The following is a 20,037-nucleotide window of genomic DNA, read 5'->3' on the forward strand; positions in this document are numbered from 1 at the left end:
CCCAGCAGCACTCATCCACGTGTCCGTGGTCAGGTGGACCTTGTCAGAAACGGCGTTGGTCAGGGCACGGATGATGTTCTCTGACACGTGCTTGTGCAGGGCTGGGACGGCACATCAGGAAAAGTAGTGGCGGCTGGGGACCGAATACCGAGGGGCGGCCGCCGCCATGAGGTTTCGAAAGGCCTTGGTCTCTACCAGCCTATAGGGCAGCATTTCCAGGCTAAGCAACTTGGAGATGTGGACGTTGAGGGCTTGGGCGTGTGGGTGGGTTGCGCTATACTTCCTTTTGCGCTCCAGCGTCTGGGGTATGGAGAGCTGAACGCTGGTGGATGCTGTGGAGGATCGTGGAGGCGAAGATGGGGTTTTCGCACGGGAGGTGTTTGGGCCGTGGTCCTGGGCAGGGGGCTGACTAGCAGATGACACAGGGGAAGGAGCAGTGGTGTGCCCGGCCAGAGGTGAACGGGCTTGGTGCCATTGAGTGGGGTGTTTAGCATTCATATGCCTGCGCATACTGGTGGTAGTTAAGCTAGTAGTGGTGGAACCGCTGCTGATCCTGGTTTGGCAAAGGTTGCATACCACAGTCCGTCGGTCATCCGGTGTTTCTTTAAAGAACCTCCAGACTTCTGAAAATCTAGCCCTCGCCACAGGAGCTTGACTACTGGCAACATTTGGCGCTGATGCACCAGCTCTGGCCCTGCCTCTCCGTCTGGCCCCACCACTGCCTCTTCCAACCTGTTCTGCTATAGGACTCGCCTCCGTCTCAGAAGCACTGTGTTCACCCGGCCTATCAACCCAGCTTGGGTCTGTCACCTCATCATCCTCCGATCCCTCAGTCTGCTCCCCCCTCGGACTTCCTGCCCTGACAACAACTTCACCACTGTCTGACAACCGTGTCTCCTCATCGTCCGACACCTCTTTACACACTTCTTCCACTACGTCAATAATGTCATCATCACCCACAGACTGCGACTGGTGGAAAACCTGGGCATCGGAAAATTGCTCCGCAGCAACCGGACAAGTGGTTTGTGACTGTGGGAAGGGTCCAGAAAACAGTTCCTCAGAGTATGCCGGTTCAAATGCCAAATTTTGCTGGGAGGGGGCAGACTGAGGGGAAGGAGGCTGAGGTGGAGGAGCTGGAGGAGTGCTGATTTTGGTGACATGGGTGGACTGCGTGGAAGACTGACTGGTGGACAAATGGCTAGAAGCATTGTCCGCAATCCACGACATCACCTCTTCGCACTGTTCTGGCCTCAACAGTGCTCTACCACGAGTCCCAGTAACTTATTCAAATCGCAAATGGGACAGGCACTACCAATGGTAGGACAAGTAATGCAGTCCACGTATCCAAGGAATACATATAACCACCAAAAAGACAAAAAGGAGGATACGCACAATGGACTAAAGTAATATACAACAACTTTATTAAAGCAAGCATAAGTACAAAAGAATAACGACAACACGACCACAAACAGTTAAAAACACTAAAAAAGTGCACAGGGAAAAGTGCACTATACCTCCCAGGACCAGTGTGTCCTGGGCTCCCTAACCCACAACTGACCAAGTAGAATAATAGAGTACAGTACAGAGCAAACAAAAGGTGCTAAGTGTAACTGAATACCATCAGGCTGCAGCAGAAAGTATGCGCATACATAAAGTGACCAATGCAATAATGAGCAAAGCAGTCCTGAGTATAGTTGCCTAAATGCCTATAACATACAATACCCAATAAAAGTCCACATGATGCAGTGAGAAGGGCAGAAAGGCATGGTCAGAGTGGGGGGAGAAAGAGGGTTGGGTTTGCTCCTCTTTCTCCCCCCACTCTGACCATGCCTTTCTGCCCTTCTCACTGCATCATGTGGACTTTTATTGGGTATTGTATGTTATAGGCATTTAGGCAACTATACTCAGGACTGCTTTGCTCATTATTGCATTGGTCACTTTATGTATGCGCATACTTTCTGCTGCAGCCTGATGGTATTCAGTTACACTTAGCACCTTTTGTTTGCTCTGTACTGTACTCTATTGTTCTACTTGGTCAGTTGTGGGTTAGGGAGCCCAGGACACACTGGTCCTGGGAGGTATAGTGCACTTTTCCCTGTGCACTTTTTTAGTGTTTTTAACTGTTTGTGGTCGTGTTGTTGTTATTCTTTTGTACTTATGCTTGCTTTAATAAAGTTGTTGTATATTACTTTAGTCCATTGTGGGTATCCTCCTTTTTGTCTTTTTGGTGGTTATATGAGTCCCAGTAACTTGAGACATGATGAACCTAGGGAGTGTAGCTCTGCGGCGTTTCCCTGCTCACTCATCAGCAGGTGGTGTCTCACCCCGCCCAGGACCACGGCCTCTGACCCCTGCAGTAGTTGGACGCCCACGTCCACGCCCTCGTCCTCTACCCCTAGCCCTCGGGTTAAACATTTTCCAAATTAAAGTGTAAACTTTTAATTTTTTTTTTTTTTGTGTTTATTTTTTTTTAGTTTTATTTTTTTTTAACAAAACGATGCTATCCTATTGCTATGGCTAGTTTCTAACCTACACTGACAGCACACAACTGGATTTTGTGCTGTCCCTGATGACTTTGAGCTATAAAATGAAATAAAGGTAAAAAAAAAAAATAAATCAGCAGACTCTGCCTAATTCTAATCAAACCCCTAATAAATTGTCCCACTTCGGTGTTTGAGGTGGATATGCGTGTCACTAAGAGCTAAACACAGCGGTCGCAGGTCTCCCAGCAAATTCCTCACAATATGGTACTAGCTGCACTACTAATGCCGGCAAGCCCAGCCACAAGCAAACAAAAAAAAGGAAAATATAACGCTATTGTAGGCCTAAGTAAGCCGTTGGGGTTCTCCTATGGCTATTTTGCAGCCTACACTGAAAGCACACTGCTTTGCAAGATGAGTTTGAGCTATAAAATGAAATAAAGGTAAAAAAAATAAATCAGCAGACTCTGCCTAATTCTAATCAAATCCCTAATAAATTGTCCCACTTTGGTGTTTGAGGTGGATATGCGTGTCACTAAGAGCTAAACACAACGGTCGCAGGTCTCCCAGCAAATTCCTCACAGTATGGTACTAGCTGCACTACTAATGCCAGCAAGCCCAGCCACAAGCAAACAAAAAAAAGGAAAATATAACGCTATTGTAGGCCTAAGTAAGCCGTTGGGGTTCTCCTATGGCTATTTTGTAGCCGACACTGAAAGCACACTGCTTTGCAAGATGAGTTTGAGCTATAAAATGAAATAAAGGTAAAAAAAAAAAAAAATCAGCAGACTCTGCCTAATTCTAATCAAACCCCTAATAAATTGTCCCACTTTGGTGTTTGAGGTGGATATGTGTGTCACTAAGAGCTAAACACAACGGTAGCAAGTCCCCCTGCAAATTCCTCACAATATGGTACTAGCTGCACTACTAGTGCCAGCAAGCCCAGCCACAAGCAAATAAAAAAAAAAATGTATAACGTTATTGTAGCCCTAAGAAGGGCTGTTGGCTTCTTGTAGAATCACTCCTGCCTAACACTATTCTAATAGAACACCCTAACGCTTTCCCTGACCAGCAGCAGCTCTCTCCCTAGCGGCATCCAGACACAGAATGATCCGAGCAGCGCGGGCAGGGGCTAGTCTATTCCAGGGTCACCTGATCTGGCCAGCCAACCACTGCTATCGACGTGTAAGGGTACCACGTCATGCTGGGTGGAGTGCAGAGTCTCCTGGCTTGTGATTGGCTCGGTTTCTGGCCGCCAAAAAGCAAAACGGCGGGAGATACCATTTTCACGAGCGGGCGAAGTATTCGTCCGAGCAACGAGCAGTTTCAAGCTCGGATGAGTATGTTCGCTCATCTCTAGTGGAAACCATCTCTGTACCTCTCTGATAAAATAACTTTAACAGTAAACTCTACAGTTATATCCATCTTGCTAGCAAAACAAACATAAGCTCACTGAAATATTACTTTATGTACAAGTAGTTATGTCTACATCACACCAATTTCGGGACAATTGCAAATAATGAGTGCAAACTGCAGAGAAGAAAGATGCAGGAAAATGCAGAATACTGGTAACATATTACTCTAACATTTTCAAGTGTTCTTTAGGTTTCTTTGTAAAACTACTATAACTCTTGTAAAAACAAATAAAAAGGATCAAATATTACTGTAGCAAAATTAATACGCTTTACAATAAAGTGGGTCAGGGTTTAAAATTTTTATTTCATAAACTACTTCCTACTTCCTCCTTCCACAGACTTCCTGCCAGCAAACAGCAGTGTGAGGGGGGTAAATGTATAAGCTACAGACAGATAAAATCTTTACCCAGGGAAGGGAGACACAGCAGTGCTCACAGTGCTTGTTATGGCTGAGATAGCAGAGCTGAGAATGTCATTGTGTGTTATATGCATCTCATGGATCTCATTATCTCTCATCTCTGATCTGTTGCATCTCTCTTTCTATGTGTCAGATACTAGTGAATGTTCAGAAGCTAAATAACAGTGTATATAACCATGGACTCTGATAATCTGAGCACATTGTCAGCACACAGCATCTCATAGCACAGAGGAAAAATGATGTGCCTGCCCCGCCCCCCGCCTACACACACTGCAATAAAGATGTAAAGTAAGGGGTTACAAATTATCCTAATTGTGTAACACTACGGGAATGAAATTTGAGCATTTTATGCAAGTTTAGAATGATTCATTTGGTCATAGTTATGAATACCTTAACTACTTCTTCTCCATCCACAATTTTGAGTTTTTCCAAATTCTCTTGCAAAAGTTCTGGTTTCATGCGCCACTTCAAAAGTCCAAGGAGGCCAACTAAAATATTAGAAATAATTTATATTAAGGTAAATGCTTTACATTTTTCTTAAGAAATCTGCATTTCATATACATGTAGATTATTAAACAATTGACTATGAAATTATTAATATGTAAAGAACTACCGTATATACTTGTGCTAGGGGATGTGCTGAAAAACATCCCCTCGGCTTATACACGAGTCAATAAAGTAAAAAATAAGTAAAAAAATAATAAACTTATATACTCACCCTCCGGTGGCCCCGGTATGCAGCGCTGCTCCCCCGATGTCCGCGCGGCTCGTCTTCAGGCTTCCGCGCCAATCTTCTTTCTTCTGCGGGGCGCCGCCATGCAATGGCGGCACCCTGCAGAAGAAAGAAGATGGGTGCGGAAGCCTGAAGACGAGCCGCGAGGACATCGGGGGAGCAGCGCTGCATACCGGGGCCACCGGAGGGTGAGTATATAAGTTTATTTTTTTTTTAATGCTGGGGGCAAGCTGTATTCTACTGGGGGCAGGCTGTGTTCTAATGGGGGCAAGCTGTATTCTACTGGGGGCAGGCTGTGTACTACTGGGGGCAGGCTGTATACTACTGGGGGCAGGCTGTATACTACTGGGGGCAAGCTGTATACTACTGGGGGCAGGCTGTATACTACTGGGGGAAAGCTGTATACTACTGGGGGAAAGCTGTATACTACTGGGGGCAGGCTGGGCTGGCTGTATACTACTGGGGGCAGGCTGGGCTGGCTGTATACTACTGGGGGCAGGCTGGGCTGGCTGTATACTATAGGGGGCTTGTTGGCTATATACTGGGGGGGGGTCTGTGACCAATGCATTTCCCACCCTCGGCTTATACTCGAGTCAATAGGTTTTCACAGTTTTTGGTGGTAAAATTAGGGGTCTCGTCTTATACTCAAGTATATACGGTAATAATGATTAATTCTTTCATTATTTACTGTGAAGACTGCATCGATGATCTCACATGGATAGATCCCATCCAGCCACAGAACAAACACATATAGAATTCAACAGCATTAGTAAAGTAATAATAAGATGATTGTACCATTTTGGGTCAACTTGGTTGAACAGACAAGTGTCGAAATGGAAAAAGCATCACGTGAACTAACTGACAATCCACCAGAACTACTGCTATTTCTGCTGAAAGCTGAACTCTTCGTGTCCATTTGCTGACGCGTAGAGGGGAGAGAAAGGTAAGTGCTAGCATCTTCCATTTTCTTGCTATCACCCTGAAAAAAAAGTGTCAGGAGAATTCATTAAAGGTTTTTTTTTTTTAATTTTAAAGGCTATGTCTACTATTGATATTGTACAAAATTAATCATCAATTAATAATAATCATCCTCTCAACACTTAGTTTTCAAGTCCTACAATTGATCCAACCCATTTCTGGGACCCCAAGTGCCCCTCCCATCTCCATAGTTAGACGGGAGGCTGCGTAGCCAAATGGGTAGGATTAGTTCCAGCTCTATCTTTTGTGCTGTGGTCGCCTGGATCTGTCATGGTGCAGTATGACAGTTTCTGCTCACCGCACTGTGATTAGGTGTAATAGACCTATATAGGGGCTGCAATTTGTGTGATTCCGACCCCTAATACAGTTAATGTGCATGGAGCCTAACCTCTACATTTCCACCATTCTTAAAGGGTTGTTCCCTTTTCAGCAAATTAATGTTGTTGTGTCTATGATGAAAAGTTATACAATTTTCCAACATACTTTCAATATGAGTTCCTCAGGGTTTTCTAGTTATCTGCTTGATGTCTTTCTATAGAAAGCTTCTATGTTTACTACCAGTGGACAGAAATCTAACAATGGTCATGTGATCACACAGTTACATGGCTTGTTAGTGTCACAGATAGCTGTGTGATATAACGAGCTGTGCACCTGTATGACATCACATCGTCATGTACAAATTTTTGGCCACTGGAAGTACATATAGAAGCTTTTTACAAAATGACAGCATTACGGAATTCATACAAAAGTTATTTTGGAAAATTGTATAACTTTTTATTATACAAACGTTTAAATAATTTCCCTTGACAGTAAATGCTTTCTGAAGGGACTGCTCAGGGAACTGCAGCTGTCTATATATGATGAATAAGCCTTGCAGACCCTTTAATCTCAGAATCAATGGGAGGTCCCAGAGTAAGGACTACTGCTGATCAAAAAGTCATGTCATCAAAATTTGCCTTGAATAACCCTTTATATCCATCACCCAGTAACTTTAATAGAAATGGTCTCCTTATGCTTCCATAGTGAGGAAGGTCAGAATATTCAGTCTTCTCTAGTGCCCAATATCAAAACTAGAATATATATTATATAATATATGTATATATTTGTGTGTGCGTGTGTTTAGTATAATAGCCTGGATTAAATTGTATGTTTTTTCTGATAAAATATATACACTCTAGTGAAAGAAACATCAGATGTTGTTGTTCGGGGAAGGGAAATGTTGTGTGATGTATTATACCTCCGGTAGCAAACAGACACTGTGTGGGTGCATTGTCCTGAAACCAATACAGCCGCTAGTATCAGTGGCTTGGAGGTGTAATTTAATTAACCGGGATTGCTAATGTAAAACCTCTTTGGAACATAAAGTAAAGAACATATAAAAAATGTGTAGCAATAAAAAAAAGATTTTTAGGCTGTGTAGAACAATAAAACAAGAAATAATCACACCATGGATCAGTGCTAGCAAACATAAATTTCCTCTGAACTGACCATTCACGGACTGAGGATTAAGTACGGAGAGAAAGTGCATGTACAAAACAGTCTTTCATGTTCAATGAGCTGCTTACAATCCCAAACTGCTGTAGTAGTTGAAAAAGGTCACATTGGCAAGGAATATCCAAAATAGCTGTATTAAGGAAACACTCCAGGACAAAAATAATATGCTTTGTTATTCCTAACTCTTAAGCCACAAAATAATTTATGTGCATGAGTCCAATAAGGAGTCATGAGTCGAACATAAAGTTCGACTGAGACAAGGAATTTGAGTGCATCAGAAAGGAAAGAAAAATTGTGCCCCCTCCCTTATTTAAATGCACTAATATGTCTCGTTGTAATGTTGATTTTTTTATTGTAAGTTTTTTGTAATGCTATTTCATCTTAATTTCCCTTTGGGGATTATTAAAGTTTTATTGTATTGTATATTTAGGGATCCGGAGCCGACTTGCTCCCCTTTGTTGTTCTCATTCTCACGTAACATGCACCCTCTTGTCTCTCCAGGCTGTCTAAGAGTCTCTGCTCTTAGACAGCCTGGACCCCGAGGACCTCTGATGTCCCATTATAAGACATCAACAAAGGTCATTAAGCCCAAGTGGATATAGCGCCATTTATACAACATTATTCTGTCAGTAGATGTCTATGCAATATGTTTCTATGCATATCTACTCAATGGTCTTATGTGAAGTACACCCCAAATGGTATGTTATTTCATATTACATTTTACACCGGGGTCTGTAAATCGACACACACAGATCCTTATAAAATGGTGGCTTAGTGTCCCAAATAGCCCTTTCTAATTCTCTCTGGGGACAGATGATGACAAAACTGGAAAAGTTTAATTATTTTTCAAGGACATAGTTTGTTTAAGGCTATTTGCAAATTGTCCATAAGTACCCATGGGTGGTTTAGAGCCCCAAAGTCCCTTTTTATTAAAAACACCACAGGCAAAGCTACACACACTAGTAGCTAAATATAAAATGGAGCTTGTTTATTTACTCTATTCAATGAAAAACAACTTTTACTTAAGTTTTACTTAAGTTGAAATTCTGCAAAAAGTGCCAATAATTGGCACAATTGTCGAATTGTACCTTTAACACTACTAGGTCATGGCTGCCATCATGAAGTGTTGTTCCATCATCTTTCATCAGCTTCACGTAGGCCATTGCAAAGTTCCTTTCTCCTTTGTCTTTGGCTGATTACAATGATAGAAATACACAGGATAAGAATAGTGATCATAAGCACAATAACAACATGGTTGGAAAAGATAACATATCACTTTGCAAATAAATGAAAAGCTACTCACATTCCATCGATGATCTGTGTCTAAACATGAATCGCAAGTGTATCCTCTGCATTTCCTCAATTGGAACGGCAACCTTTAATAATAAGACAGAACAGAAGACACAACGGAAAATGTATGTAAAATTAATCATTTAAAAGTTTTTTTGACATTTTACACAGTACGTTTTCTTGTTAACTCAGTTGGTCTCTGTTCCCAATAGGTAAGCCAAGTCCAGATTGAAAAGTCTAATGTTAGCATTAGATGCTCCATTTTAAGATGATCTCAAAGAGCATGAAGAATAAAGAAATAATGAAGCTTTATGTAGATAAATCTAAGGCCACGCACTTGTCTTAAACAGCTTAACAATGGGTAAAACTACAGCACCTTACTTACAGTAGTTTTAGCAACCAGTGCCGGACAGCTGCTGCCAAGGCAAATATAATAACGGACAAATGTAAAATGACAAAAAGAAAAATGAAAGTACGACTCACCTTCTAAAATAAATGTCCTTTTTATTTGTTAGATAAAACCAGCAGTAGAGGGGGGTGGGTTAAGATGGGCCCTGAGATGTATGAATATTCTAGCCCATACAAGTCTGGAATCACTTCCTACACGTGGTACTAGAATCAGCTTCTGTGAAATGGCGGATGTGGCCCTTCTGTCTGTTTTGAATCTGAGGTTTCAGGACCTTTGGAGGACCTGCAAAGGTCCTAAAATGGCTCTTAAGTACATGTGCAGTGAAAGCAGGAACAGATTATGAGAATTTAATGGTTGAAGGCCTTTTTAAGCATACAATTTGGTGGGTGGTTTGGGTGACCATGGGCCCCTAGAACTACTGGAAGTAGACTTAGGGAAAGAGAAAAGTGCAGGAGAATATAAGAACAAATTATTTCAAGCTACACAAGCTCTTCATGAGGCTAAAAAAGCACTAGTATAGCACAAAACGATTAGCTCCTGCACACGCCTGCTCTCTACCTAAGTCTACTGCTGGGTTTAATCTAAAAAAATAAAAGACATTACTTATATATAGTGAGTGCTACCTTATTTCTTCTTTCTTTAGATTTGTAGGGTTAAAGCAACACCAACATTACATTGAAGCGAGAAGACTTATTAAACTTTACTAATAGCTCATTAGCATTAATGATATTCTGGATGTTCTGGAATTCCTGATAATAGACAGATAGTGCCCCAGTTTTCTTCACAAATAAAATAAAGGGATGTTACAAGAGAGGCCCCCTAGAGTATTGATACTTTATTATTAAAAAATAAGCCCTTTTTGTAAAATTAAAATCATTGCTATATTTGACTATTTTAGACTAGTACTTTAGTCCTAGGCTACAATAAACATCTATAACAGTTATCTGAGGTGTCTGTAATTAAGCTTTATTGTTAATCCTGGTTCTTATGAACACAACATTTTTAAAATCCAATTGTCACAGTGACCAAAAACATTTGTCTGGGGTTACAATGATAAGTTCTGACTTACATACAAATTCAACTTAAGAACAAACCTACAGAACCTTTCTTGTACATAACCCGGGACTGCCTTTACAGATGTTTGGATATTTTGACACCTGGGCCTTTAATGAAAACAAGGGGGTATTTCCCTATATCTAAAGGACAGTTGGTCCCACATTATCATACATGGGATTCTTTACAATAAGAGCAGTTGGACTATGAAATTAAATAATTTTTTTTTGCTTTTGTTCTTTTTTTCAGAAAAAAGTACATTCAAGTCTATTAAAAAAATGCCTTTAAATAATAATTTTATCGAAGTAGAGTTCAAAACAAAATTCTAACTAGTTTTAACACAGTGGGGCAGATTTACTTAACCGGTCCTGACGCGATCCCGGGATGAGTTGTCCGATGAAGATTTGGGTCCGGCGCTTGTAAGTGCGTGTCGTGCGACACATTTCTAACTGTTAAATCCCGCGCGTTGTCTGAATCCGTCGGGTTGTCCGACAGCCCGCCCCCCTATTTATGTTGCATGCAAGCCGGTGCCGATGCGCCAAAATCTGATCGCGTCACCAAAAGCACGGGGCAATTCGGCACAAAACGGAAATCATCGGGAAACCCGACGAAAATGCGTCCGCGGACCCTTAGTAAATGAGCCCCAATGTTGCAAAAAAAAACAGCTTCAGGGACAACTTCTTCATTAACTTTTAACTCATTATATTTTAGACAAGTTTGTTACTAAGATTCCATATAATCCCCATTCGGAGCATGGACTAGCTTTCTAAATCTGTCCTTTTAGTGGTAGTTTTACTATCGATTTGCACTTTTTACATGGAAACCTATAACACGACTTTCCAGAGTATTATTTGTTTTGTTTTCATTAAAAATGTTTGCATTGGAAATACTCCTTTAAACTCTTACATTGGTTTAATGAGATATAACTGGAATACATTAAGTGCTCTTTTTTGACAAGTGTGATCCATGAATTCAGCAGAAACATATTAACCAAACTCTTCTTATTAAAGCTGTCATAGCAGCTCATTGATCTGTGAAATTACAGAAATGGAAGTTGATTCTTTTAAGTGTTCTCAATATTACAAATATTAGAAATACTAATTAGTTCATTGCTTTCTCTCTCACACTGAACTGTATTAGGTGGGAAACATTATACAACAATGGAACTTTCCGTCCGCAGTTACAAGCAACACATAGTTAATTAAACATGAAAAATAGATGTGTAGAACAAGTAAATGAAGCATAAGTGAAATGAAAACATGCTGCAATCTACATTTCATGTGTTTATACATCTCCATAAAATGAAATTGGCAGGAAACATGTTGCATTCAGTTGTCATCCATTTAAAGGAAATTTACAATCAAAATCCATCATGATAAACCAGGGGAACTTGCTCATAGGTCCAGGCACCAGGACTATGGTATTCATCTTATATTTGTTACTCATGGCCTCCTTCCTTCTAAAATCAACGGTTAAAAAGCTTCACAGGCTGTTACACTGTCTCACCCTCCTCCTCTGCTCCTGCTTGGCACTCCCCCTTCTTATGCCTGAACAACTAGAACAGTTTTCCCCCAGACACGTCTGATAACTTCCCCAATTGACTATGCCCTTACAGCAGGCTTAGTGAGCACACATTACTGTGGTCGCTGCTAGCTTCCCAAGTCTGACTGCAAAGAGGTTTTCAATTTTATATTGAGTCACTGAAAAACTGGTAACATGAAGTGGGGCATTCATGTTGATGATCATCTTAAAGTTGCAAGCCAACCTCTGACCCTGATCAGCAGTATGCTCTAAGGACAGCAGCTGTTTTTTGTTAAAGCAGAAGAGCCCTGGAAATCATTGCAACATTTTATCAATGAGACTGAAAGTTTTTTCTGTAGACCAAAAAACTGCATCAGCAGTAGTCAAAGCGAACCTATCAGAAGGAATGTAAGTATAATAAGTGACAGCCAGCATGGGTTTACTAAGAATAGAAGTTGTCAAACTAACCTTATCTGCTTTTATGAAGAGGTGAGCAGATGCCTGGATGGAGGAGCAGCTGTGGATATTGTGTTCTTGGACTTTGCAAAGGCATTTGACACAGTCCCTCATAGACGCCTGATGGGTAAAATTAGGGCTGTTGGTTTGACAGAAATCATTTGCAATTGGATTGAAAACTGGCTGAAGGCTCGTATCCAGAGAGTTGTGGTCAATGATTCCTACTCGGAATGGTCACCAGTTATGAGTGGTGTACCCCAGGGTTCTGTGCTTGGCCCACTACTATTTAATATATTTATTAATGATATAGAGGTAGGAATTAATAGCACTGTGTCTATTTTTGCAGATGACACCAAACTGTGTAGTGTAATACAGTCTATGGAGGATGTTCATAGGCTGCAGGGTGACTTGGACAAACTGAATGTTTGGTCATCCACTTGGCAAATGAGGTTTAATGTGGATAAATGTAAGGTTATGCACCTGGGGGCCAATAATCCAAAGGCAAAATATGTCCTTGGGGGAGTAAATCTGGGAGAGTCCCTTGTTGAGAAGGACCTGGGGGTACTAGTAGATCATAAATTGAATAACAGCATGCAATGTCAATCAGCTGCCTCTAAAGCCAGTAGGATCTTGTCATGTATCAAAAGTGGTATGGACTCTCGTGATAGGGATGTAATATTACCACTATACAAGGCACTGGTTCGGCCACACCTGGAATATGCTGTCCAGTTCTGGGCACCGGTCCATAAAAAGGATGCCCTGGAGCTGGAGAGGGTTCAACGTAGAGCCACAAAAATGATAAGGGGTATGGAGGGTCTCAGTTATGAGGAAAGATTAAAACAACTAGATTTATTTAGTCTGGAAAAGAGACGACTACGAGGGGACATGATTAATTTATTTAAATATATGAATGGTCCATACAAAAAATATGGTGGTAAGTTGTTTCAGATTAGATCAAATCAAAAGACGAGGGAGCACTGTCTCCGTTTGGAGAAACCAAGGTTTAATCACCGGAGGCGACAGGGCTTTTTTACTATGAGAACTGTCAATCTGTGGAATAGCCTGCCTCAGGCGCTGGTCACAGCAGGGACAGCGGAGAGCTTCTAGAAGGGTCTAGATGCCTTTTTACACCTAAATAACATTGATAGTTATGTAATATAGAATTGTTTCCCCTAAATCCCTTCCTCATCCAATCCCTACCCATCCTTGGTTGAACTTGATGGACAAGTGTCTTTTTTCAACCGTAGAAACTATGAAACTATGAAACTATGAATTTCTATCTGGTGACATGTTTCAATAACCTATGCTATGCTGATTTTAAAAATGCCTTTGTCAGCATTCTGTCAGTATTCTAAAAAACTTTATTTCATATTACCTGACTTCCTGCCAGGAGCATTTGGCAAGTCCTGTAATAACGGCGGGGCGGGGGGAGGCAAAAGGGGGGTTCCGCTGCAGCAATGTGTGTATGCCTTTTTCTCAGTCTCCTCTCCTCCACACTCATTCAGCTCCCACCCCTACCCTCTTCCTGTCACGTGCAATGAGCATGCAGGAGAGGGAGGGTAATGTTGTGGAGTACAGGAAAAGGCACTCAGGCTGCTGCAGCTTTTCCCCAACTGGGATTTACCACACACTGCTTGCCACGTAATGGAAAATAAAGTTTTAGAAAGTACTGAAATGAATCAGAATGCTGACAAAGGCATTTTTAAAATCAGTATAGCATAGGCTACTGGAACCTGTCAGCAATTTAAAAACATGTTCCATATGAAAGGTTCTCTTTAAGTACAAGAGACTTAAGAATAATAAAATACAAAGCAATAACTAGACAATTAGTCATAGGTCAGCAAACTCTTGGCTTTTTGGCACTAAATATTTTTCTTTAAACCAAACGGAATTTAAATATTGCCAATAAATTAGAGATTAGATTCACATCTTAAGTGAAGTCTTGATGTCTATCTATTTCCAGCAAAAACAGAAAATAGCTCATGAAAGTTAAGCTTTATATAATTTAAGTAGCCTTATCTATTTAATTATTGTTATATAAGCACAAACGTTGAGGCCAAATGCATCTATTTTTCATTGGTTATGATGTGTAAACGGCAAGATTTAGGCATTTAATTAAAAAGTTGATACATTTAATATATTACTTTTAAATTGATGACTTGACATAAATGTGCTTTATGCAACAGAACATGTTTTCAGTACAAGGATAGAGAATGCCTTTATACTAAAGAACATAGAATTATCCTGCTCTATAACATGCTGCCTGTAGGTATGACATTGTGTTCAGCTTCTCTTGCGCTATAAAATGCTGCCTGCAAGTAGGACACATACATTCTGCTCAGCTTCACCTGCTCAATAACATCCTGCCTGTAGATAGGACACTATTCACAATCCGCTCAACTGCTCATGCTCTATAACAACCTACGTGTAAATAGGACACTATTTACAATCTGCTCTTCTATTCCTGCTCCAACATCCTGTCTGCAGATAGGACACCATGTACAATCCACTTAGCTACTCCTGGTCTATAACTATGCAGATATAACACTTTGTACAATCTGGGCAGTTTCTCTTATTCTTTAAAATGTTTCCTGCAGACAGGATGCTATTTTTATAGTGTACCAACTCCATGCATTATGAATCAAAATCCTTTTGAAAGTGTATATTTAATTTTACAAATTGTATTTGGTGTATATCTTATATCTTTGTGGAAAACATTGCATAAAGAATAGATAACTATATTAGATGCATGGTTCCCTCACAATAGTCGTTTTAATTGTAAAAGTTCCCTAAGATCATCTGTACAGTGTGATAACCTTTTGTGTGACCCTCCTCATCATAGCGTCTCATCCCAGGGCAAACTGTTTAGTCCACATGCACACAACCACATATATATATATAAATGTATGGGGACATGGGCTAGCAGGGGTGGATTAAATGTCATAAGTACCTTCCTTAATACTGTACCTTTTTCTCAAGTTAAATCATTAAATGGTGCCGCTGGAAACTACCGCAGATAACAAGGTCACAAACATCTCAATAACCAGAAAAAATTAAAATAATTAATGAATTTTAGAATACGGATTTTGGAACCAGCCATTACAGAGATGCCCCCAGAGTAGCGAGGAGTCACAGGGATGCCCCCAGAGTAGCGAGGAGTCACACGGATGCCCCCAGGGTAGCGAACAGTCACAGTGGTCAGGGGGGGCAGAAAGGAAGCAGCGGTATCAATGACTTATTTAGACAGCGTGTCCTTTGATCTTCATATGGCACCCCAGTTTGGACGGTCTTAGGCCCCTGGACACTGTAGGCCCCATATGAAGATCCATCATTGGAGCTAGCCAGGTCCCCTTGTCTTTCTAAGGGTGCATGCCCATGCCTGTGTTTGTCCCATGAGCAAGCCACCTGCCCATGGCATAAATAATAGAGTAGGTTTTGAGTTTGTGTCTTGGGCAGTCTGTTACTACTCTTATCGGACACATGGGCCGCAAACTGTGTGTATGAAGTTGTGCTGAATTGCCCTTACTGTTATGTAATATTTCTCCTAGTCCTAAGGAAATTTACACTATAGATTACAAGTTGTAAATCAAAGTTTAAAAAACTTTCTTCAAACAGTGTTTGGGAAGAAACATTAAAGTAAATATTTAAATGATATGCAGAGCCCTAGCTGCGTCTTATGATGTACATAGCATTGCTAATGGCTGTGTACCTGTGCAAAGCAAAGAAGAAACTGCACTTTGAATATCAGAAAATGAATAGCAAGATGAACCGCCTGCTGAGTGTTTTTGTTCTTTCCGCTTTTTTCCCCTATGTTGTCAAAGCTAAGACAAGCATTTAGCTCACTACATCAATATAAATTGAATTTTGTGGTAAGTGCAAACTACTTCTTCAAATATACGCAGAGTACAGAAACATCATTAATTGATTATCAACTAGTGAAGAGTTGAGCTATTTTATCAGATGGATGTTTTATCAGATTTCTTTTTAACTGTTGAGAGAATTTGATGTTGCTAGAAGAGATTGCAGTTTATGGTAGCTGTACAAGTTAGGGATAGTCCAAATGAAAAATTTTCACGTGGTCCAAATCCACTGTTTGCCTTTATGACATGGATTTTCCTTAATACCAAGGGGCATCAACCCTGATTTTGTATGGAATGTGTGGGATTTTGAGTCTTTTTCTACAAATGACACTGTCTGCTTGTGGAAAAAAAGACTCAGCAGCCACTAATTGATTTCAATAGGAAAGGGATTTTTCTCCAACTTAAAGGGGACCTGTCACCAGGGACCTCATTTTTATTAAAGACAGGTTGCAGAAGCCCATCACACCTTCAGTGTAAACATGCATTTCTGCCTTCTCTAAGCATTTACATTACAATATACCTGGATTCCTGACAGATTTCTCTGTTTTAGGGGTTGAGGTTTGGTTTGGATGCATTTAAAAAACATCACGTGAATTGTCTGTGCTCCTCACTCCTCAGCTCTCAGCCCCCACCTTTGTGCTTCTGTAAAGCTCCTCCCTCCTCCACTGATGTCAGCTGTGAGCTCTGTTCCTGTGAAGGAGCAGAAAGGTGGGGGCTGAGAGCTGAGGAGTGAGCACCACAGACACGACACACATTGTTTTTTTGAAATGCATTCTAACCAAAGCCCAACTCATGGCACTAACCAGACGGTTCTGCCAGGGTGCAATGTAAGTTATAACACACATTTATATTGTAGTGCAAATGATGAGAAAAGTCAGAAAGGCATATTTGCAATGCCAGTTCTGTTATATATTTACTGTTCCCTGAATAAACTATTATTATTTAAACAGTTATATTACAGTATTATTAGTCAACAAAAACATATGAAATGAAAATATTTATAATTCATGTCTAGACAATTTGAACATAAAAACTCATCAACTATCCAAAAATATACTGTAATTAGGATAATATAATGAACTAATAGTTCTGAGTCTTTCCATAATTATATGTTTTTAGCTTATTAGGTAGCTCAATTACACACTACACAGCTAGCTCTGAGGTACACAAAGTCTTCAACAAAGCAACATCATAATCTGATATATACAGTCATAGCCATACGTTTTGAGAATGACACAGATATCATATTTTCACATGATCTGTTGCCCTTTGGTCTGTCAGATGTTTTTACCACATACAGAAAGTGCAATCATATTATGAGTAACAAAAACAAAACAGTTAGAATGAGTTAATGCAGCAAGTCAGTATTTGCAGTGTTGACCCTTCTTCTTCAGGACCTCTGCAATTCTCCCTGGCATGCTCTCAATCAACTTCTGGACCAAATCCTGACTGACAGCTGTCCATTCTTGCGCAAGCAATGCTTGCATTTTGTCACAATTTGTTGGTTTTTGTTTGTCCAACTGTCTCTTGATGATTGACCACAAGTTTTCAGTGGGATTAAGATCTGGGGAGTTTCTAGGCCATGGACCCAAAATCTCTATGTTTTGTTCCCTGAGCCATTTAGTTATCACCTTTGCTTTATGCTGGAAAAGGCATTGTTGATCACCAAACTGCTCTTGGACGGCTGGGAGAAGTTGCTCTTGGAGGACATTCTGGTACCATTCTTTATTCATGGATGCGATTCCCTTGGCTCCTTGACACCAGGCCTTGCTCCAAGAGTCGCCGCCTCACTGCGCGTGCAGATGCACTCACACCTGCCTGCTGCCATTCCTGAGCAGGCTCTGCACAGCTGGTAGCCCGATGCCGAAGCTGAAACACTTCTTGGGCGCCCTAGAGCCTTTTTGCCAACAATGGAACCTCTCTTCTTAAATTCCTTGATGATTTGATAGATTGTTGACTGAGGTGCAATCTTTCTAGCTGCGATACTCTTCCCTGTTAGGCCAGTTTTGTGCAGTGCAATGATGACTGCACGTGTTTCTTTAGAGATAACCATGGTTAACAGAAGAGAAACAATGATGCCAAGCACTGGCCTCCTTTTAAAGTGTCCAGTGGTGTGATTCTTACTTAATCATGACAGATTGATCTCCAGCCCTGTCCTCATCAACACCCACACCTGTGTTAATGAAGCAATCACTGAAAAGATGTTAGCTGCTCCTTTTAAGGCAGGCCTGCAATGAAGCTGAAATGTGTTTTAGGGGAAAAAGTAAATTTTCTAGGCAAATATTGACTTTGCAATTAATTACTGTTAAGCTAATCAATCTTTATAACATTCTGGAGTACATGCAAATTGCCATTATAAAACCTGATGCAGTAGACTTTGTAAAAATTAACATTTGTAGCATTCTCAAAACATATGGCCATGGCTGTAATGGTTATAATACAAGTGTCATTTATGCCCAATAGATATATGGCACTGTTCCATTTGGATGCTATTAATAAAGCAGGACACCTATTCAGGGTGAAAATGACACTGAGGAAGAACATAACTGAATTCTGCTCCTCTATTAAAAGGGTGCATACTACAATTACCCAGCATGACTCACTCACTGGTCTACTCAACTCCACTATTACTTTTATCCTAAACACATATGTTCACACTTGAAACTGATCATTATATCAGGCAATGAAGACCAGGGAAGCGACTCTGGGCTTTAGGCCAATAATGTAAACCCAATTGTCATTCTTTTTTTCAATTACTTTTAGAAGCTTGTGTACTCTAATAGCAGAGTGTTTGCTTCATCCATGGGAGGTAAGAGTTTGCATTTACATGAGAAGTTTTTAGACTTTTAAATTGCTCCAGTTACTACAAAATTGTTGCAATGACCATATTTGCAGCAAAAACGCATACATTTTCATGTCACAAAAATAAAAGTAGCTGTCCTTAAAGTTAAAATTTAGGTTTTTTTCCTGCAAGATAAGACTACTATATAGCTATAAAATAAAAAAAGACTCAGAGAAAAACTGTTCTAGTTGCTCATGGCAACCAATCAGAGATCAGCTTTCATTTTATAAAATGATGTAAGAAAATCAAAGCTGTGATATGATAGGTTGCAATTAGCAACTAGAACAGTTTTGCTCACAGACACTTTTCTCATGCTTTCAATCTATTAAAAGTTTACTGATGGTAGATGTGTCCTAATAAGAAGATCCTGAGGTAGCCTCGTATTTTAATTTATGAACTCCCCCTGTAGCACTAGCTGTCCTGCCCTCCCCCACAGTGCATAGATAAGTGTCGAGCCATTAGTGCAACGGAAGTGGGAGTGCATATATTAAAGTACGAGCCTCCCTCGCGGCATGTAGAGGTATAATTAAAAAAAAGTCCTGAGGAACATCTTTCATAGGGGGCAGTATAATAGTAGTTATATTCTTGTACATAGGGGGAGCTATTTTGGTAATTATTTTCTTGTACATAGGGGGCAGTATTATAGTACAGTATATACTCAATTATGTATGTACACAATATTTGTGCTGAAAATACCCAACTCGGCTTATACTTGGGTATATAAAAATTAAATAAATAAACTGAGTACTCACCATTCCGATGCCGACAGCTCCATGGCACGGCCCAGTGCACAACTTGGATGTCAGCAGCGGGCCGCGCACACAGAGCTTTTGTGGACCTGGAGTTGGTGCACATGAAGAAGGGAGGCTGTGACCAATGCATTTCCCACCCTAAGCTTATACTCGAGTCAATAGGTTTTCACAGCTTTTGGTGGTAAAATTAGGTGCCCCGGCTTATACTCTGGCCGGCTTATACTCAAGTATATACAGTAGTTATGTTCTTTTACATAGCAGCAGGATCCTGAATAGGGTCTGAAACATTGCACTTGGGCTAATAAAGCACCCATCCATTTGGAGCACAGTGTCTTT

At 40.6% G+C, this 20,037-nt stretch overlaps 1 protein-coding gene across 2 annotated transcripts in view; it reads right to left on the reverse strand.

Moving 5' to 3' along the window:
- The window catches only part of DOCK2 (dedicator of cytokinesis 2), a 471,688-nt gene that overhangs the window by 335,632 nt on the left and 116,019 nt on the right, over positions 1–20,037 (reverse strand). For both annotated transcript variants that reach the window (XM_072145916.1, XM_072145917.1), the window contains exons 16-19: positions 8,822–8,894; positions 8,607–8,710; positions 5,842–6,025; positions 4,704–4,801 (exon numbers count right to left, since the gene is read on the reverse strand). In XM_072145916.1, the coding sequence (XP_072002017.1) occupies positions 4,704–4,801; positions 5,842–6,025; positions 8,607–8,710; positions 8,822–8,894 (459 nt within the window). The remainder of the gene's footprint in view (positions 1–4,703; positions 4,802–5,841; positions 6,026–8,606; positions 8,711–8,821; positions 8,895–20,037) is intronic.

This window comes from Engystomops pustulosus, chromosome 4 (genome assembly GCF_040894005.1).
Source record: "Engystomops pustulosus chromosome 4, aEngPut4.maternal, whole genome shotgun sequence".
NCBI lineage: Eukaryota > Metazoa > Chordata > Amphibia > Anura > Leptodactylidae > Engystomops > Engystomops pustulosus.